The sequence below is a fragment of the Cyrtonyx montezumae genome, unplaced genomic scaffold (genome assembly GCF_038088225.1).
Source record: "Cyrtonyx montezumae isolate F1298 unplaced genomic scaffold, pur_monq_1.0 scaffold_2, whole genome shotgun sequence".
Classification (NCBI taxonomy): Eukaryota; Metazoa; Chordata; class Aves; order Galliformes; family Odontophoridae; genus Cyrtonyx; species Cyrtonyx montezumae.
The window spans coordinates 44399590-44421962 of record NW_027071936.1 but is presented as its reverse complement, the minus strand read 5'-3'; the positions used below and the strand labels follow the sequence as shown (position 1 = coordinate 44421962).

The following is a 22373-nucleotide window of genomic DNA, read 5'->3' as shown; positions in this document are numbered from 1 at the left end:
CTCAGCTCACCACAGACACAATTTCACTGCTGACAAATTCAGGTATACCTGTAGTTACTCGGCTGTCATGGGATTCAATACCATCACACAAAGAATTGCAGACTTCAGTTTAACTTCAGAACTGAATACTGACAATTCTGATATTCACAGGGGAAAAAAAAAAAGAGACCTGACCTTAGACACCGCTGCTTACAGTCCTGTTTCAGTTCTTCAAATGTATTCTACTGATCCCAGTTCAGGAAGGTATTTCAGTATGCGCATAAACTGAAAGCTTACAAAATCAGTGCCACTATTATGGCTAGCACGACGATGACATTAAACTGCTGAATGTAACAGCCTGTGCTTAAAAATATTATGAAATAATTGTTAGTATAAACTCTTGTAGAAACAGAAATCCTTGAAGGCATGCAGTTACTTCATACAAATACACGTAAGAGAACTGTTCTGGTAGTGCTCTGTGTTTTAGTGTGTGGCTCCACACGGGTTGACAGAGGTCTGGCAACCCATGTTATGACCTGTCACTTGCACCTTGAACAGCGTTCCATCTGCACACATACAGAGCTTGAATCGCAGCCAGTTGCCGTTGTTGAACTGCTCCCCATAGGAAGAGCTTGGCAGTCGTGATGGGCTGACCATCACAGTTCCATTCAGGATAATGCTGTTTTCCTTTTAAGAAGGAAGGAAAAAAAAAAAGACAGTTTTTAGGAAGGACAGCTAGTTTAACAATAAATTACCTTGTCAGGAAGGTTGTAGAAATCTGCAGATTATAAGATAACATTTAAGAAGGTTTCATTAATTGAGTCTGTAAATAACACCAATCAGTTTATGCCACTGTACTTTGCTATTCCAGTGGCAGATCAATATTGAGAAAGCAGTGGTAATACGGTGGACAGTTCTTCACTTCACAGACCTATTATTAAAAGCAGTGAATTTAAAAATAAGTGAAACTGTTAGAATTCATACATGAAATTGATTCACACTTAAAATAAAAGTGTATTTGCCCCCTCCTTTAACCTTTTCCAACATTCTATGTGCTCTGCAACCTTAACAATCTCCTAAAAGCTTAGATGGATGTGGTGAGCCTTGCTGTGACAGTGCAGGAAGGTAGCACTCCTAATTTTAGACTGCTCCTCTGTCACAGGTTGTCCACAATAAAGCCTCAGGAAGAGAATATGCATTCCCTTTGGTATTCATATCAGTGCAAAAAAACTACAGCTTACTTGAACTGCTTTATGGGATTTTAGTGTCTTGTAGTATTAAATCAGTGTTACCTGAACACCACTAAACCACAGATTAAAAGCAAAATAATAACTAACTTTAAAAAATCCAATTAGAAATATGCAACTAAACTTTTAAGAATGACTATTTTATATAAAATCTGAATCGGTACAAAGCTAAAAGAGTTTACTATCAGCTTGAGCTTGAAACAGAGACATTAAAAAAATGCTGTTGTGAAATACTTACTGCTTTAAGTTCCATGTTACCCCCCATTCGAAACTCAATGGTCTTGCCTGTGATGAAAACGCCTTCATTTCCACGGACAATAGCACGGCCATCAACCTTTATGTTTAGGTCACTGGTTGCATTGCTAGTAATCTAAAAAGGTGAACAAACATAAACGTTAGAGGTCAATGAAAATGTGCCACTTGTGTTCACCTGAGTAACTTTAGCGACCTTAAAAACATTGCTCAGTAATTTAATCAAAACCTTAAATGTGTTTTGTGCCCTTCTCCCATTATGGCTATGAAGACTTTGCCCATTTGTTATTTTCTACATTTACACTTACAAACATGGCTTACTTAATTTTGGAAGGTATGTGAAGTATTTTTATTGCAATACACAGACAAACTAATTCATGTAACAGTTTCATGAGATACAAAATCAACACTGTGAGCAAATTCAGCCCTCCTTATAAGGAGTGATTATGTAAAATTATTCCTCTGTTCTTATTTAACCTGCTCCTCCTACATTTTAATTTAAAATTCTACTTGTTATTTTTCTCTGTGCTGCATACTTTTTAATTGTTAGTCTTAATGTTGTTTTAATTGATAATGGAGGTGGTATTCCAGATGTTGCACTCACTTAATAATGTCGATTTTAATTTCTATTCTAATTTTTAGGGTGAGTTTGGTTTTCAGAGCTGCTATTTTTAGCCACATTTGGTCAAATTTCTAAACATGAAAGGCAAAAGATGAAGTTAGTAAACTTCCATATTCTCCAGCTATGGCAATTCTGTAATTAGATTTTACAAAGAGTAGTTAAAGAAGTTAATTTTTTAGAAGAAGACATACCCTCTCCGTAGAGGCCTTTTGTACATTTAAGATTTTAACTCCATTTGGCAGATGGAACTCATGAGTTTCATAGTCTGTGCTGAACAGGGTATTTTGTGTCCGTGGGTCAACAAACTCCATGCCAATATCACTGGTGATGGAAGTCTTGTCTTTTTCCACACTAAGCTTGGTTGATCCTTGCTGAAATACAATCTTCAGAAGCAAGAGTATTCAAGTTAATGACGACTCAAACATTACATTTATTAATAATGCGAGTGTAATTCCAAGCTTTCAATTCATGACACAACTTACAGGCTGATTATTTCCAGTGATCACCAAATCTTCATTCCGTCTGCCTCCTACAGTGCTTTTATACAGCGGGTGTATCACGCCCATGTCAGAAACTTGCTTAAACCGCAGTAAGCCACTCTCGTGGAACTCCATGCTGTCACAACCATTGGGACCGATTCGGATCACTGCCCAGATAACAAGTGTAATCTGAGGGAAACACACGTTGTCAGAGATGGCTTTGATCGTTTGGAGCGTCCCATAAAAAGTACAGCATGAATTAGGTGTTTTTCTGAAGTAATTATTAATGCTATTACTAATGCTTAAGGGAGCTTTCAGTGTGAACTTAATTTAGCGTGTGCAATTCCTATTGGAAGAAGAGCATTTTCCATGATTTTTAGACTCCTCTGAAATGGTAACTAAAATATTTATGAATATATACATATAAATATTTGAAATTTGAGAATCATTAAATATTTTTTCTTGATGGTAACCATGGTATCATAAGCTAAACAAAATTCTTAAACGAAGTATCTCAAATTAGGGCATGCTTTTCATTTGTAAGAAAGTGTGCACATCTCACTGTGAAAAACTAAACCACTGCTTTTCATCGATCAAGAAATAAAAAGGTGATGGTTACAACACTGAAAGTTTGAAGTGCAGCAGCTGATTGATTCTGAATTCTTGCCTGCTGCTGCAATATTACACATACAATGTTCCTAGCTTCACAGTGTATTCTGGATACATTTAAACTTCACTAATAACATTTTGTGTATTTTCTGTTGTGATCTTTGGGGAAGGCAGAGAGAGCATCTAGACTCCTGCTCCCGTGGGTTCATTGCTGGGACCATGACAGTGAAATAGTGATGACTGAACTGTTAGGATTTTCCTGTCTAATCCTGCTCAGAGTACAAAGGAGCGAAAAGGTGAGGAAAGAAATTAGAAGTCTCCTTCAGTACTTTTTAAGTCCTTCTAAGCCATACTGGAGTAAGTTTTCTTTCTCTAATAAACAGTCAAAACAAAATACATCCTAACACTGCTTACAGCCTAAGTATTATACTCACAATCAGATTGATGACAGCCAAAATAAAAAGAAGAACAATCACACAGATGGCCAAGTTGCCTTTCCTGCCACGTAAGCCTGTCTTATGGAGTCGGTCTTCATCAATTGGAATGTATCCAGCTTTAAAGTTACTGTTGTGCTCCTTATTGACATTCCTGCGCTCTACAGCCTTCTCACGCATAGATTTCTTCACTGGCCCATTGGAACTTTGCTATGATACAAAGCACAGGTTACCTATTGTGAGGTATGTATACATCCAACAAAGTGATACACATGTATGTATGCAAAAAAATGCACAATAGATCAGTGGAATATTTTACGTTCCACCCCGTATCATGTTATATTACAGTTTGCCACTCCGTACTTACAGTATACAGACACTGCCAGCTTCCTCTAGACTAGAATTAAAAAGCATGTGTTTTCAGACTGTTTATATACTGTTGTTATATCTCACTTTTATCGTTAGGAATTATGACCCTGCAGAAGTTAAAAAAGCGACAAACAACACAACAAAACAAAAAGATAACCACATAAAGAACCCACGAAGCTCTGTTATGCCTTAGGAAAGAGTCAATACAATCCTTCAGGCCACGTACAGAAGACTTTAGCTCCCTCCAGGCTAATGCAGAAGGGTATCTGTGGGTTTATCAGAAATGCAGGAAGGAGTGTGGTGGGCATAGCTTTTAAGTTACTTTGCTAGCACAAGGTTTGCATTCATCTTCCATTACTTGCATGGCGTAAATACTGCAATGCTTCCAACCTGTCAGGGGGAAGTGGCCTGGCTGGCTGGCTGCAACTTACTGGTTTGCAGTGACTGATCACAAGGTGTATCCCTGCAAACAGTCACATTCATGCATATCAATGCACTGTGTCCAGTTCTGGGCTCCCTGGTACAAAAAAGACAGGGATCTATCTCCTCGAAAGAGTCCAGTGGACTACAAAGATGATAAAGGATGTGGAACACCTCCCTTATGAGGAAAGGCTGAGAGACCTGGGTCTGTTCAGCCTTGAAAAAAGAAAACTCAGGGGGGATCTGATCCACATCTATAAATATCTAAGGCAGAGGGATGAGGCCGGACTCTTCTCAGCACTGTGTGGCAACAGGATGAGGGGAAATGGCCACAAACTGATACATAAGAAGTTCTGCACAATTGTGCATGGGAACTTATTCACAGCGAGGGTGACAGAAGACTGGCACAGGCTGCCCAGAGGGTTTTTTTTCCTTTAATAAGGAAAGAAAGCTAGATTTTCCCGGCTATTTTCACAGCTCTGCGCACTGCCTTGTTCTACCCCTCCTGAACGGAGCAGGTTGCAGTGTAGGGGTCCAACCCTTCAAAGGGGTTCGATCTTCTGACGGCGCTAGGCGTGTTCAGCTGAAGCCGTCCGCGCACAGCACACGGACCTACAGATGTAACGGGTGAACACGTCATCTGTGTTCCTCCGGTGCCCACGGTACCGAGAAGGCGCTGGACGCGAGCTGTGAGCCCGAGGCACCGAAAGCAGCCGAGCTGAGCGCCGTGACTCAGACACAGCTCTATTTATACCTCCCGGCTAACGGGGCTGCTCCCTCACCCAGCGGCTCCGTGCCAACGCGTCCGAACACCCAAAACGCACAACTCCCTACTCGCTTCCCCTTCCCCTCCATGCCCTCTCACGGGGCCACCGTCGAGACGGCGGCACACGGCCAGCCTCCCTCCGGCCACAGCTTCTCGGAGGGGGACGCGCTCCGCGAGCCCGTCCCGAGCTCAGCCCGACCCCACACCGCGACAGCGGCGCTCCCCCGCCCGTTCCCCGCGGCCGCACGGCCCCGCTCCCCGCGGCACAGACCTGCTCGGAGGCGGCCGCCGCCATCTTCCTCGGGTGCCTCCGAGGCTGCGGCAGCTCCGCGCTCCCCCTGCCGGAGCGAAGCGGCGGGGCTGCCCGAGAACGGCCCCCGCGAACAGCTCGCGGATTTCTGCGCGCTTAGCCAAAGGGATACATATATAGAGAGAGTTATTTATTTATTTATTTATGTGCACGCTTGGAAATGAAAACGAGGTCTTGGGCCTGGAAAGCACAGCGACACACGCACCCCTGCTCTGTCGGCACCTCCTCCTCTCGCTCCTCCTCCTCCTCCTCGACCCCGGACCCGCGGGGCGGCCGCTAGCAGCGTGCAGGCAGCAGCGAAGTGTTATGGCACCCCCTGGCGGTTGCGTCGTGTGCCCTTGCACTGCCCGCCCCGCTGGGCAGAGCCGGGCCGGGCCGGGCGGTCCCGGGGTGGGGTGGGGTGGGCGACGGGACCGCGGGGCGTTCGCTGCCGCGTTGCCATCAGCGGGGCGCGCCCTGCCTGCGTCGCCCTGGCACCGCCGCCACGTTATAATCGCGGCTATAAAGGCGGCGGGGGAAGCGGCACCGCCCACAGCCGGGAGCCTGGGCGGGTGACGCTGGTTCCTCCTGTGCGGAGGGCTCCCGGGGGGACGGGACGGGACAACGCGACCCGACCCGACCCGACCCGACCCGACCCGACCCGTGCAGCCTGTCTCAACCCGGGCCCCACCCGTGGGCGAGCTGCCAGCGAGCCATGGCTGACAGCTTGAGAAGACTGGCCAGCGCCGGGAGCTGCCGGCTGCTGCAGGAGAAGCTGGAGAGCTGGTCCCGGGACTACGAGGTGCGGAGAGCCGCGGTCCCGCGCCTCGGCCGCCTCTCCCCGGGAGCCGTAGGGCTGCAGGAGGCGGCGGTTGCCCGGAGCCCGCGGTGCTTTGTGCCGCGGGGATCCAAGAGGGGGTTACATGGGGAAGGTGAGGCAGCAGAGGGGACCGAGGCTTGGAAACTCTAAATAGCCTCAGCTGAGACGATGGCCGCTGCAATTGCCCTCGCCCTGTGTGCTATCATCGGTGGGTGAAGCTCTTGAGCGGAGGTGCGGTCCTCTCGTACACACCTCGTAGTGTGCAGGATTGCAGTGCCCATCAGCCTTCCTGCTGGGTTCTCGGCCAAGTGCAATCCTTAGGAGTACTTTGAGGGAGGCTGGAAAAGGTTTAGTGGAGCACCAGGAGGAACAGGAACACTCACCTTAGATCTTGCACGTGGGAGCTGGCAGCAGGCTGCAGGGCTGATCATCAGTGCAGGAGGTGTGTGAGGGTAGTCAGCAGATCCTGGAGATGGAGAGTTCACCTCTGCTGGGAGGAAAGGAGCTGGCAGATGGGAGCACCATGGGTGTCGTGTCGGTGTAATGAGCTGGAAAAATGCAATTTGCGGTGGTGAAGGGTGAGACTGTGCTCCTTGAGGATAGAGAAAAGCGTGCTGCAGCAATCAAGTGTGAGGTGGCTCTGCATGGGTGAGGGCTGTTCCTGTTTTTAAAGCCCCTACAAACTACACGGAGCCATTGAGGCGTAAAGACCTGGTGGGCTATGCAAGGTGAAGATGATACCCGTGTTACAAATAAAGATGAAGGAAGGGGGTACAAAGGACATGTTTGTTTTTTTTTTTCCTGTCAGATGCAGAAGTGTCCTGAAGAGTTGAGCTCCATCATTTCCTTTTGTGAATTGTATTTGTTGGAAGTTATGTACATAGTTCTGCTGTTCTGTTGTTTCCTAAGCCTAATGCTGGGATTTGCCCAGCCTTGAGTATTACTTGTTTCAGCTGATAATTCTTAAATCAGGGAAAACTGCAGAGTGCCCTTTTGGATGTTGATAAAGTTAAAAAAAAAAAAAAAGAAAGTCCTTTGTGTTATTTCAGATAATACAGAAAATCATACTTTCATGTACTCTTTACTCATCTGTCAGTCTCCTATTATACTATATAAAGAACTCTGTTAAACGATTTTAACACATCTTTATATTCTTTTATTTAGCTTGTTTGTTAGGGGGGGAAAAGAGTCGGTTATTTAGTGGGACAGTAGGATCCTAATATATAGCCTGTGAGCTTATTAACAGCATGGTCATTTTACAGATGAGTATTCTGAGGGGTACAATAATATAAAAAAATATGGAAATGTAATAAAAAAAACCCCAACTACATAAAAAGTCAACCCTTTAATGTCATGATCACAATAGGAATCATTCTATGCAAGAAATTCCAGATAGACCTATTAATACACATTAATTTACAGATCAATTCCTGCGATCAAAATCTGAACCAGTGTTGTGAATTAATAGAAATGAACTCTGTGATTCAAGGGCAGCTCTTCACAATCCTCAATGAAACATCTCGAGAAGGTAAATCAGTGCCTTGCCTTACTACTAACACACTTCACATGTGCTGTCTTTTTAAGCTCTGTCTCCCTGTAAGTGTCTCACAGTTTCCTCCTGCTTCTGTTTTCCTAGGTGGGCATTATGCAGGAGTAGAAACAATAAAAACTCGTCTTTTGCCCTGGTTAGGGACTTGGTTTTCCCATGCTACTTCAGGAAGGCTCATGGACACTGGCCTCTCCTTCAATCAGGTAGGTAGGAAATTTATTTTTAAGGGAATTGTATAGTGTAAATTTGATCACTTCATATTAATAATAGCCTCCCTCCCTCGTTTTGCTTAATGAGATATGTTGTTGGTTGCTCATGGTGACAACTGTACTTTTTATCTGTCTCATCTTTCATTTGTTTTGAAAGGTAAATCAGAGAGGTCACTGCAGCTACTTCTGGGTCTCTAGAGCTTGCGCTGTTTTGTAATAAATGACAGTATGGAGGAGTTTGCTTCTTAAGAGAAGCTATGGCTTTGTATAGCTTTCCTTTTCGTTTGTCCTTAGAACGTCCCTCAGACTCTGGTGTGTTGCAGGAGTAGGATTCTGACAATAAATAAATAAATAAAATAAAAATTATGTTATTAAATGACTTATAGTAACTTTTTCTGTTATTCTGCATGCATGAATTCACAAAAACTGTACTTGTTGATGGCATAGTCAGTCATAACACTTTATTTTCAATTACCTTAAAATGGTCTGTACTGAAATATTTAGAAATGTGCATGCTAAAAATGCTATGCTATGTTGTGGAAGGATTCTGTAAGGTTAAATGTTGATAGAGTGTGCTATTTTGTTTCACTGTAGGGCTCAATTGAGAAAGAGAGGCAATTGAGGCAGCTGGCCACCAGTCAGACTTTTCAGCTGGAGGAGCTGCAGGAGGAACTGACTTCAACTCGTCTGGAGCTTGACCGCGTGCATCAAGAGTAGGGGAATTAGGGTCACTTCAAGTGACAGACATTTTCTGATGTATTCTGTTAGTGTGAGGGAAAATTGGATGTTCACAATCATAGGATCACAGAATCACTGATCATTTTGTCGATGCAAAAAAGGGTATAAGTTAATGCTTCTATTAAGAAATCCCAGGAATTTCAAGTTCTCAGAACTGCAAACTGTGTAAGCTAGATTTGAGACAGTGGTTCAGTAGAAAGAATATTTCATCATGTGTCCTAATCTGGCAGATTCCCCCTACTTTCATATTACTATCTGGAACTTGGATAAATGCAGGCATTTTGATTTTTGACTATCAGAGAAGTCTCTCAGTCACCTCTGAGTTAAAGATCTGTGCATCCCCTAGAAAAGAAGATAAGGCAACAAAAAAAGACTAGTGGTCTATGCATTATGTATTGTCAGAAGTGAAAAGGTGAGACAGAGAAGGACTCCATAAGATCTGAAAGGTTATTTTGTTTTCACATTTCATAGAATCATTAAGATTGAAAGAGGCCTCTAAATTATCTAGTCCAACTATTCACCCATCACTGTATGCTCACTAAGCCAAGTCCCTCAGTGCCACATCTGTGTCTTTCTTGAAAACCTCCAGGGATGGCAACTCTACGACCTCCCCAAGCAGCCTGTTCCAATGCATTACTGCTCTTTCAGAGAAGAAATTTTTCTTACTATTCAACCTGAACCTCCCCTGGCACAACTTAAGGCCATTATGTCTGTTATCTCATCTTGTGACTGCTACCTGGGAGAAGAGGCCAGCCCTCACCTCACCGCAACCTCTATTAAGATTGTTGTAGGGAGCTCAAGTCTCCCCTGGGCCTCCTGCAGTCTAAACAATCCCAGTTCCCTCAGCTGCTCCCCATAAGGCTTGTGCTCCAGACCCCTCACAGCTTCCTTGCCATTTTCTGAATGCACTCCAGGGCCTCATTGTGTTTCCTGTAGCAAGGGACCCAAAACTAAACACAGTTCTTGAAGTGTGGCCTCAGCAGTACTGAATAGAGAGGAGTGATCACTCCTCTGCTCCTGCTGGCTGCACTATTTCTGATACAAGTCAGGATGCCATTCGCCTCCTTGGGCACCTGGGCACACTGCTCATGTTTAGCTGGCTGTCGGATCAGCACACACTGATCCTTCTGCTCAGTTTCCCAACTGCTCAGCCCCAAGGTTGTAGCATTGCATGGGGTTGTTGTGACCCAGCTTTTGGTCTTGCTGAACTTCATCCTATTGGCCTCAGCCAATCCTTCTGTTGGGCCTTCCTACCCTCAGGCAGATCCATGTTTCCTCCCAACTTGGTGTCATCTGCAAACTTACTGAGGTTGCACTCAATCCCCTTGTCTAACAGATTTGCCAGAATTAGGTAATCTTTCAAAAATAATTCCAGCCTGAAAGATTTAATAAGCTAGGGAGTTATCATCTGCTGATATTTCTAACTATTGGCAAGAGCTGTGGGAAATCAGAGTGGTGAAGCACTGGCACAGGCTGTCCAGAAAAGCTGTGAATGTCCTGTCCCTGGAGGCATTTGAGACCAAGTTGGATGGGGTCCTGGGCAGCATGATCTGATGGGAGGCAACCCTGCCCATGGCAGGGGTTTGGAGCTTGACTTAATTCTATGATTAGTGGATCCTGCAAATGTATGTGAATACCTGAGGAGAGAGTGTAAAGAAAATGGACTCAGTTTCTTCTCAGTTGTCTCCAGTGCTAGAGGAGGAGACAAGAGGCAGTGGGCACAAACTGAAACAGAAAGGATTCCCTCTGAACATCAGAAAGCACTTTTTTTCACTGTGGAGGTGATTGAGCAGTACTGTGGTCTCCTTGGAGATCTTCAAAAGGGCAGCATGCTCTTTTGTCCTTACTTAGCATGGCTTGGGCCAGACCAGCTCCAGAGCTCCCAGCCAACCTCAGCTATTCTGTGGTTCTATGTATTTATGAAGTTCTGTATATGTAAAGGTTGATTTTAAGTGTGAGACACTTCATCCTATGCTCCTGTGTGGATAGACAGGATTTGCTGAACTGGGGAGAAGTGCTGGATGGTCAAGTTGAGAAATACAAGGAAACATAATCACTACTGGAGATGGAGTGTGTGGCAGTTTGCAGTACAAAACAGGGCAGGTTTAGGCTTGTTCCTTAAGTGGCAAGTCAGTGGCAAAGATTCTTCACAGCTTTGTGGGTTGCATTTCTTTGTGCAGTCAGGTTAGAGTGAGACTGACTGTGGTTTGCAAAGGCAGGACTCTGGAAGGCAGAGAGTTCATAAGGGGTAATTCTAGGTACTTCAGGCAGGAGTGAAGTTTTGTTTTCATCCTGTCAGGATGAATGGTGCAAGAGTCATTATTGTGTCGTTATTGATAGGCAGGGGACAGATGCAAAAGGAAGAGAATTCATGTCCCTCATTTACAGACAGTGAAGTCACTCTGAGCACTATAAATCGTTGGAATAGATGAAGAAGCTGGTTGTGCCTTAATGAAAAAAATATGAGTTGTTGCAAAATAATTCTGTTATTGCTTAGTCAGGTATGACCTTTATGAACTGTTTTGTGTGCTGATAGCCTGTACGAAGCTCACTGTGATGGTTTTCATATGTTAAATTGTTACAGATTTTGTCTGCTGAAACAGTCATATTAAATTCTCTGGTGGAATCTCTGTATTTGCCATGAAGATTAATTTTTCTTGCAGTCTGGCACAAACCCAGTTGGTTCTTGAAGACACAAAGACCAAATCAGCCACTGCTCTTTTGACAACAGCAGATGAAATTATTCAGCTAAGAACAGCGTAAGAAAAATCTAATCTTGCAGCATTTGTGGCAGAAAGCCAGTATGCAAAGACTGTCTGTCTTCTACCTGAGTGGATTCTGTTTATTCTACTACACTGTCCTATGCTATAGAGAAAAACATGTCTACCTCCTTGACATCCTGGAGCTTTTTTTTCTCTGCTATCTAGGAAGAATTAGCACAGATCAGTCCAAGTGAGAAGAACCTTTACTCTCACTGAACTTATATCATTTTCTTTTTAGGCTAGAGTCTCTCTGCCTTAAGGTAAATATATTTATAAGGCTTTTTCATTCGAATTGTTTTCCAAATCCTTTTGCCTGTCAGCACAGAAATGGACATGGGTATTAGTAATGTTGCCATCTCTGCTTTATAAAATTTTTGAGTTCCTATGTTTTTTGGTCACATCTGGAGAGTTAACCTGGATTGGTAGTAGTGCAGCTGGGAGGTCTTCCCTTTTCTTTTCAGTAGAGTAGCCTTTAAAACTAATTTTCTTTTGTGGCTAGATCTAACATTCAGAAGCAGTTATAATTCTTCATTGTTACAGAATATAACAATTTTTAATGTCTGTATTGTCAGAAAAGAATATGAAAGAATAGTTGAGATTATGAATGCCTATCATTGCTTCTGGAATAATGCCAATCAATGGATTTCATCTGTAGTCTTTCCCTGGTAGATGTTCATCACTTCAGACTTTAACTTTTTGAATGGATATATGAAAGGTAGACTCATATAGACTCATATTCCCATAAAATGTTTTTTTTTCTTTTCTTTTTATTTATTTTTTGTCTGAAAAGTAGCTCATATTAATATTTTAATTCTTAGATAAAGCCTGAGCACTGTTTTTCAGATAAAAGCAATTAGTTGAGAACAAAGCCTCTCACAAAGTCTATGTGTAAATCTTAATATGGACTGCATAGAAATTCATGTTGATGTTTGCACTTATGACAGAGAATAAAACATTCCTGTCTTTTTGTGAATTTGGGACTTCTGGAATCTCCATGTGTTTATTGTTTGTGTTCACTCTCAGTTTAGTTGGCAGTTCTATCTTTGTGTCTCCTGCCTGGGTTCTGAACTTCTGGCTGAAGCAATTTTCTGTGTTCTTTGAAACAGCTTTTCAAAATCACAGGGGAGTTGGACTTGATGATCTTTAAGGGTCCCTTCCAACTCAGATGATTCTATGAAAGCTATAACCTTTTTAGCTGCGTAGCAGTATTCACCTGCCTGTGACACCTAGGGCAGGTTTATTTATCTATTTATCTGTTTATTTTTATCTATTTATCTGTCTCTATCTATTTATCTATCTTACTGAAATAGCAGTTTGCCAGGACTGATCTTTGCTTTTAACTCTTATTTATTTATTTATTTTTGGAGCAGTGGTTGATCTCGTTTGTCATGTCTGGAGTCTGTTTTGTATACTTAAATCATTTTTTGACAGACATCTCGGTCTCCTGGGTTGTTAGAGCAAATGTGTTCCAGCCTCAATATGATTAACTTGTAGATCCAGTGTAAGTTTCTGTTATATTGGGATATTTGTTATAAAATAAATTAGCTTTTTTTTCTTCCTGCAGACTTATGAACAATAATAGCTTTTTTTTTAATAGTAATCAATATTTAAAAATAATTGAAAGTTTACAAGGTCTCCCCTGAAGCAAAATATAGTGTGTACTAGAGCCTGTTATTATAAACAGTCTGAACAAAATCTTACTAGTACTATTATAAGAGGAAATTCACTCCTAGGATGTTTAGAGTTTTGCCAAGGCATAGTCAAACTGAGAGAAACCAGACAACTTGCTGAAGAAAATAAGGTCGTGAGAACTTTTCTGTCTTCATCTGCTTTATGGAGGACTTATTATATAGGTTAGCAGAAATAAATTTTGACAAATGTGATAGTAATTATTAACATTCAATATGGTACCTTAAATCAGTGATTTTAGGAGGTTGTATTTTCTCTGTTAGAGAGGACTCTTAAAAAAGTAGAGGAAAAATGAGTTTGTGAAAAAAGATGCAAGCAGAGTTGTTCTTGACTTGAATTTCTGTGTGAGTGAAGCTTAATTAAAGGAGTGGTGGAACTGGGGGGGTCCTCGTCACTATTGAATTCTTTTAAACTGGAGGTTAGCAGTGAGATGCTGTTATCCAAACAGTTCTGATTCTTCTCAGAACTACACTTTCCTGTGTGTTCCCATTTTTCTTTTTTGAAGTATCTGCATCTCTTTGTCTGTAGCAAACATAATTCTCTTAATTTCAACATTTAGCAGTAAATTGAGTGAATAATAAAAGAGGGAAAACTCAGAGTACTTGTTTTTTTAGATTTAATTAGCATGGGAGGAATTAGGGTTGAGGCTTAGCATGGGAATACAGATTTAATTAGCATGGGAGGAATTAGGGTTGAGGCTTACAAAAGCCAACGCTGTTAGTCTGTAAATGTGTCTGTCTTAAAGTGTTTCTTTTTTCTTTTGAGTATTTTCTTATCCTTAAAAAGAAACACTCATCTTCAGTGGTAGCTTTTCTTTTGTTTGTGACTTGCGCTGAAAAGTGGAAGTTATGAAAGTAAATGAAACTGGTATTGCCACTGACTTTAGTCTGTTGTGTTCTCCTTTGAATAGAAAGCATTGGTATTCTTCTAGAAAGAGGAAAGCAGTGGTAATATGTGTGCTAGGAGGGGAAGTGGATGTGTTGGGGTGCTTCCTAACACCCCAACATACCTACTCTTACATACTCTTACCTAACGTAAGAGTAAACGAAAGAAGTTAAATGTGCTGATGTTTGAGAAATACTTTTTTTTTTTTTTTGGGGGGGGGGGGTGGGGGCCGTGTCAAGAGCAGGAGAAAATCATTTACTTCTGATATTATTCAGATAACATCATTAGTGGTGTCTTCTGACCAAAATAGTCAAAGAAAAATACCTGAAGACCTGATGTGAGAAAGTAACAGCCAGCTCAGGTTTCTTTCCTACTAGTTCTGACTCTAGATCAAGAGTCAGAACATGAGGCAGAAACCAGTGGTTTTTGTTTTTTTTATCTCATAATCTATGGTAGTTGAAGGACACCAGAAGTTAACCAATCATCTCTCCTGTAATGCAATGCAGTGTGTCCAGTCTCCTACCACAGGGCACCTTTACACTTTGAAGTATACTGAAGAGTATTGTCTTTTTACCTTTATTGTATTTCAGCACAAGGAGTCTCCTGTTCTGTTCTTGTTTGATAAGGATTAATTGATAGATGGGTTAGCACTGGTGGTAGAAGGGCATCTCATGACTGACTTTATTCTATGTGGTTAAGTCTGAAGGCTTCCCGTGCCCAAGAGGAGGACTCTCTGAGGAGGTTAGATCGTCTGAATGACTATGAACAGCAGATTGAAATGTTGCGGGATGAGCTTTCCATCCTGGATGCCCAAAAGTCTGTTTTGCAGAGCAGGTAGGGCCATTTTTTGAAGAAATTACTAGATCGGAGAAATTGTTGAAGTTAGGTGGCATGAGGTGGATCCTTACATTAATTTGAAGCATTAAAAAAGCTAAACTTTGGCACTTTTGCTGCAGAGGATCATAAACATTTTAAACTGATTTCTCCTATTGCTTGAACTTTTAATTTTGCAGTTATGTTGGGCTTACAGCAAAGAGGATGGCTTTAAAATATACATTGACAAACTATACAGAATAAAAACTGATTTGTTTTTGTTTGTAAGTCCTCTTGTATATTGGACTATTCACAGCTTTTCAGTGAAACTGGAAGAGAAAAAATTTTTGTAGTTAAAAGTGTGTTTGCCCAGAACAAAGTGAATAGCTTTATACAGTTTTGGAAGTTGCTTTATTTTATCAGTTAGGATTTAGTCCATGAAATACACTGACACAAATGTCTTCATGCTAAACTAATCAGCTGCAGCTTTACTTCTGAGATTGTTTTGGCTTCAAATTTCAGCATCCCTGATGATAATTACATTGATGTAAAGCTGCCACTAGGCCAAGGCATCTGCAGGTGCTGAAGTGACTGCATGGTTTTTTTATATGTTTCTCCTAGGATTGCACAGAGCCGCTCTTGTTCCCCAGGACGCAACAGGAGCAGGTCACCTAGTCCTCTTCCCTTGAGGAGCTGCTCACCTGGCCGAGCCAGGAGCACAAATGCTTCACGTCGTGCCTTCCTGGTTGCTCGCTTTGGGGACATTTATTCTCAAGATCGCTTTGATGCAGAGAGAATTTTGAGGACGTACATCAGTGACATGGAGATGGTGCAGAGGATAATATACACTGCAGCAGTGGTAAGGAAAGAAAATATTTCTCATTTCATAAAATATTATGACTGGATTGGATTACATTGTGTTTATGAAGTACAAAGTAGAAAATTTCTAATTTTCTTTTTCCTTCCCTACTGCTTTTACATTAAGCTCAGTTTAATGTCCTTTCATGTCTATCTTGTCCTCTGCATTAGATCAGGGTCAGTGATCTGCAATAGATGTGTTGGGACTCATGAGAAAATTCTGTATGGCTTGAAAAGTAGGTGATTCCTGCACTAAGCATCACTGCTCCATTTAAATGAGTACTTTTGGAAATATTACATTATATGGAGCTGGAAATATTTCATATAATGATTCCCTCTTGCCTGTAGCTATATGTTTTTCTAGTTTTATTGAGTCCCTTGAAATTACCTACATACCTCACATTTACCGTGAGCTCAGCCTGAAGAAATTTGTTTTCATTTTTCTTTGCTTAATTTTCTTGTCTAATAAACTCCACATAGTACAAACTGGTGTCAGAGAGGTAGTGCATCGTTTAATGTGTGTGATCCCAAGCACATCGAACTTACTGCAGTTTGTTTTTCCACAATTGTCATCACACCCACCAAACCAAACATTCTTCCCAACAGACAAGTGGTCAAGTGGTTTGAGATGTTAGACTATGTAGCACATAAATGCAATTATTAAATTCTGCTCTTGATGTCTTTAAAGGTACTTCCATTGTGTGTAAATGCGCATCTGTGTACCCTATATACAAGTGGAGTGCTTTTCAATCCTGATTTGAAAACTAAATCATGCTTGATTTAATCAGAGAAGTCCCCCTGGCTGAGGGATATTTTCAGCCATCACCTCTACAGCAGTGTTTTGACTTTTTGCCTTAAAACTATAACACTGGGTTCAAGTCATCCTTTCAGACTGACAAAAATCTAACTTCGCAATCTCTTGGATTTAACTGGATGTTCTATATATTTCCAGGAGTCTTTCCAAGCAGCAAAGATGGCCTACAGGCAGTTCAAAATGCGTGTAAGAAAGACATTATCTATAGGGCACTCGGGGCCTGAGTCACTTGAAGATGCTGTTCTGGATTATATAGTTCATCATGAGGATCTGTATGATGTTCAATCCAGTGTCAATGTAAGTCAGGGGCAGCAGGGAAGGGATGTTTCAGTAGATAATAAATGTTCTGTTTCAGTCTCTAATAAATTCATTGTGTAAACTAGAAATGCACTGTACCCTGGAGCAGGAAGAGAAGTTTATTGTACGGACTTTGTGTCTTGTAGCAGTTTATTTTCCAGAATAATATTGGTCTGGCCCAGTTATCACTTGTTTTATTTGCTTATAATATCTCTGTCAGGATAATAGTGTTGGTAAGATACAGTGTTACTGTATTAATCGCATAAATTTAAGGTGAATTTTATTATTTTTCTTAAGTTCTGTACTGAAAAACTGTACCTCCTTCTTAAGACTGATGTCAATGATGTAATTCAATTTCTGTTTCTCTGGCTTTCTGAAGCAAATATTTTCTGGAATAATCTAAGATAATAATACTGAGAGCCTTTAGTACTCATTTTGGAGTGTAGAAAGCTGAGTCATATTTTGGATGGATTTCCTTACTTTCCCATGAGTAAAAGTAGTATGAGCTCTAATCACTCAGTTGTGTTTATTTACAGGAAGTAATTCGCTCCATGAACATCAACCCAAAGATTTCATTCCCACCAGAATTTGATTTTGTTGTGATCAGCAGTTTTATTCGAGAGCTATGCCGTGTGGCTTTTTCAATGCAGACACTTAGTCCTCCTCTTGATACTGCCTTGGGTATGGATGGTGAACTCTTCAGTGAGACCAAGTAAGAATGCCTTATTTTCAATGAGATTCCTGTTAGAAAAATCAAAGATGGAAAAACATCCATCTTCATAGTCTACTTCTTTCCTGATTAATACAAAGGTTTAATATTGATGAACACTAATTTGGCACAAAAGTTCCTGGTCTTTGGTGAATTTCCTATGTTTTTAAAGTTTGTAATGGTATAGAGATGCTGGGATATAGACCAGCATTTATAGCTTATTTTTTTTAATGAGCAGCATAGCAAATTTCTGGATAAACTTCTGTCTCTTGGGTTTATTAAATGAATCTTTTCAGAGACTGTCAAAACTGCTCAAGATATTTAATCTGTCAGTGGACCCAAGGGCCTTGTCTTTTGTGAGAGATATGCAAGAACATATCCTTGCAGCCATCTGAACTGTTCTACCAAGACTGGCTTGCAAATGCATTTCTTTTATGGGTTCCCTTAAAACTTAGTTTTGTGATATGAAAATAATGTCAAGATGCTTATGAGCTATACTAAGTTCTTCTTTTCAGCCTTGATAACTTGAAGCATCATATTATGCTTACATGCAGGTATGTCTTATACATTGTGTTACTACAGGTATCATCGTAGTGTTGACTCAGATTACGCAGCTGCCTTGGTGGCCTATCATGTATGGCCTGCTCTAATGGAAAATGATGTTGTGATTGTGAAGGGAGAAGCAGTCACAAAAAGAGGAGCTCTGGTATGTACTTTCCTTGAGGAATGTAGTAAGAGAAGTCGTTAGATTTAAACTCTATATTAAAATCAACATTTTAAAGAGAGTAATTGGATTTAAACTATTTTTCAAATTTAAAAAGATAAATTCTTGTTCGTTCCCTATATGACTGAAGCGGTGTATATCAAATGCCAGATTTAAATTCTCATTCTGTATTTAAGATGAATGGTTAAATTTACTTTAATGCATTTATCATGGAATAAAAGTTGTGCTACTGTTGACAGAGCCTTTTTTTTAGGTAGAAGGTTCTTCTGTGTTTGCTCACTGTCCCCATACCTCGTCCCAGCATGACAAGTCTGCTTGCAGAGACTGCCTTTTATAAATACTCTCTCTTAAAAGAAGTTTGCTAATCTCTTCTCTTGTAGTGGTCTCACAGGAGCAGAAGTAAAAGCCGCAGCCATAGCATGAGTCCTCTTCTATCTCATGTAAGCCCCAGCCAAATGTTGGTAATCTAAAAAGCATCAGATATTTTAAACTCAGAAAAACTAGGAACTTGTTCAATTTGATGATGTACCACTGGAGTTGCACTGAGAGTAAAATATGCAATTTTTCTGGATGCTGATGGGTCCCCAGATACCTTTCTTGGGGTACAGATCTTTGGCACACCTGAATTCTCCTTTCTGTTTGTCTTGCAGTTACCTCGAAGCCGAAGCCCTTCACCACGGCGAAGTGGAAGTCCAAGTATGTGAGAATACTGGTTCTTAATTACTCATGATTTTCTCATTAAGTCCTTGAAAGACTGAGCAAAGAGTTGAAATAATATATCGAATGTCACTGACTCTTGTCCAAGTCTTGTTCTTAAAATTAGTAGCCCTTTTTCTCTGTATGTAAAGGGGCTGAAATTTCTGCATTTGAAGATGGCTTACTTTTTGCTCTGCTCCTACCACTGTCACATGCTTCCTTTTTGCTGCTTGCCTTTGCTGTGGCCTGGTCTGTAGTAGGTAAAGCTTGTTCCCCTTATCACAGCAAATACAGTTATCTATCTGCATGCTGTCTGGCTTCATGCTTTTAAAAATCCAGAGGATAGCTAAGAGGGGAGTGTGATGTGGGGGGATTCTAAGTAATATGAATTTGAACTTGTCTTGAGGTCCAGGCAATTTTGAGATCTGGGAGAAATTATTGTGCTGAAATGTGTATTTTTCTTCAACAGGACGTTGAGATAACTGGACAAGTTTCTGTGATTCTGTGCATCTGGATCCATCAACTTTGTTTGTGCCTTTTCCTCCTCAAAGAATACCTCAAGTGTTGCAATAATATGAATGGCAGTTGTCACTCTGAATGGACTGTATAATGTTTTTTTTTTCAGTGTGTTTTTATAACTATGGAAGTTCTATTTATGACTGTAGACACTAATTCAGCTTTTCCACTTAAAACAAAAAGGTGTGTGCCATATATGATCGTACTAATTTGGCAAGGGTTACAGAGCACTGAGGTACCCTTGCTGTAATCTTATGGATGGAAATAGAATTATTGCATCTAGAACAGTTTCCCTAGATACTGAATGCTTCCATTTGTCTTGATAGGATCTTTAGGATCTTTAAATGGTGAATATTACAGAATGTTGATGTTAGCTGTTACTTGAAAACAATTTGATTATCTGGTGCTTATTTACAGTTTTAGAAAACAAGATGTGCAATTCTCACAAACATCCTTGGGAATATCTCCTTTGCCACATGAATGACTGTCTGGGGTCTTGAGTTTTTACATAGAAACGTAAGATTTGTTGTAGTGATTCTGATATTTTACCAAGTTCACTGTCTCCTTCTGGTTAACATTTGATTTTTCAGATGAGTGTGCAGCTTTCCCAGCTTCCCCTAGATTTATCTGTGCACTTTTGGATGTATAAACAGCTAGAAAAAAAAATCCAAAAAAAGATGCTTTCTTCCTCCTATTGCAATACCCTGTGCACTGGAACATGACAGTTCATTAGTGTTCCTATAATAGCATGAACAAAAATATTTTTATTGATTCTGAAATTATTTTGTTCTTAAAATTATGTTACATGAACAAATTCTGTGATCCCTTTCCAGAGATCTTGTACAGATTTATACATTTATGCTCCTTCTCTCTGCTTCTTGTGTGGTTTAAGACCTTGGCACAGACTCTTTGGCACAGACTTCAGATTGACTTTAGCACTGGTCCCAATGAGTCATGGATCAGCTGTACTCTTGTTCTACAAATATATTTTCATTGGAATTAGGCCTGTTAGGAACCAGTGAGAGCAGACTGAAATCTCATACATAAAAGACTATTCACAGAGTTTCTCTGAATGAATGAAGAAGACACGTGCAGATTGTGTGGCAGCAGGATAATTAGATATCCCAAATATGATTTTGAGCAACAAAATGAAGATTTTCTCAACATCTTTTAATTATCTAAAGAAATGCAATTTTTTGGTCTCTTTAAATTAGAAAGTGTGTTTTTGCCTTCCACATATGTGTTATTTTGAACTGAAGTAAGTTTATCTTCCAACTGTGAGAAAACTAACACTACATCAAGAGTGTATTTCTTCCTGACAAGCATGAGAGGCAGTATAATTCCAGACTTGCACATGACTATGAGCACACTAGGAACTAGTTTTTCCAAAGACCTGAAAAAGGCTGTAAAAGAGAGATTCACACTTCTTGGTGGGCCATCTCATCTTACTCTGCATGTACTGTGTGAGCTAGTAGTCTCAAACCAGAAAACTAGTGAAATAGCAGTGATGAGTTGTTACTGAGGAAGTAGCTCTGAGGATTTTTTACATTAAAAAAATTTTTGCAAAGTAAACAATTTTTAGCAAAATAAGAAGTCAGTCTGCTGCATCTCAGCACTTAATTAGTCAAACAGTTCTTACTCAATTGCACCCTGAAGCCAGTGGTCTTTTTATAGGAATATACACAGTACTTATTGCCCACACAACTTATTTATAGACAATTAAATCCATAGGTCAGACAGAGGATTGCATTTGGTGTCAGGTTAGACATTAATAGCTCCTGTGTTTCTTTTTATACACATGACAGCAGCGCAGAGAATGCATACCAATAAAACCTGCATGGAATTTACAAAATGTGAAAGAGCATGTAAAAAAGGACTGCTGTAATAGCTTGCAAGACCCTTTGAAAGAGTGGGTTATGAATATGAAATGGATTACTTGGTATTTTAATAAGAGCTTTTAAAACTGTAAGATTGTTTTTCCTTTTCTCTAGATCACAAGCCTAGGTAATGCCATGCTTGTAAATAGAGCAAAGTAGAAACAGCACTATAAAGTTGGATTCTAATAGGTGACCAATATAAAGGTTACTGAGGCTTATATTACAATATAGTTTTTAGAACATAATTGCTTGTGATGCAAGTGGTAATACCAGGGAAATGAAGGCTAGATTTTGAGCTATTTCAAGCTTTTTGGAGTTACAGTGATGGAACTGAAACTGCACAAGGTGTAAAAAAGCACCACCTTTCAGCCAACTTATTAAAGTAGGACACCACCTGTGTTTGTATGGGGTTCTGAGATTGCTGGAGAATTTCTCCTGTACATGAGCTCTGTGAAGGCTGATGATGTCTGCCTCAATCCAAAGCTTGACACCAAATCTGTCTAAATGTGTGAATGTTTTATTACCCATTTACTGGAAAGTATGATGTAATCATATTTTCTTTGATGAAATCGTCAGTGTTTGCAGCTGAATGACGTAGGTGCAAGCTAGCATGATGTTTATGCAGAACTAGCAGATACTGAGGACAAATGGCTCTGCTAAATTTGCTACTACGCAGTGAAGATGTAAATTGAGAATTTATCTTAGATTGACTCTGTCAATGTCATGATAGAAAAAATAAAGGTGAGACAAGGAGCTGGTAGAGCCATCCCATTTAATCTGCGCAGCTGTGAGTTGTGCTGCTCATTCAGTGCTGAGGGAGGCTCTGAACAGGAGTGGTAGGAGATAAGTTAAAGCAAACATACTCTACCATCTCAAGAAAGTAAACGTGAAGACACGTTATCCAGATGCTCCTAGGTAAATATATGCCTGTCCTTCAGGACTTGAGTCTTT

At 40.6% G+C, this 22373-nt stretch overlaps 2 protein-coding genes across 2 annotated transcripts; one reads left to right on the top strand and one right to left on the bottom strand.

The window, feature by feature from the left end:
• Positions 1-5528, bottom strand: SGCB (sarcoglycan beta). Its single transcript, XM_065737028.1, has 6 exons — positions 5449-5528; positions 3623-3832; positions 2583-2768; positions 2292-2483; positions 1465-1596; positions 1-666 (listed from the first exon to the last, which is right to left on the bottom strand). The coding sequence occupies exons 1-6, from the start codon at positions 5470-5472 to the stop codon at positions 463-465; spliced, it is 948 nt and encodes a 315-aa protein (XP_065593100.1). The 5' UTR covers positions 5473-5528; the 3' UTR covers positions 1-462.
• Positions 5529-6181: 653 nt separating this feature from the next.
• Positions 6182-20214, top strand: SPATA18 (spermatogenesis associated 18). Its single transcript, XM_065737027.1, has 12 exons — positions 6182-6268; positions 7709-7814; positions 7923-8038; positions 8639-8757; positions 14818-14952; positions 15553-15790; positions 16742-16900; positions 17437-17612; positions 18192-18315; positions 18714-18773; positions 18984-19029; positions 19499-20214. Exons 1-12 carry the CDS (start codon positions 6182-6184, stop codon positions 19504-19506), a joined length of 1374 nt encoding a protein of 457 aa, XP_065593099.1. The 3' UTR covers positions 19507-20214.
• Positions 20215-22373: the final 2159 nt, after the last annotated feature.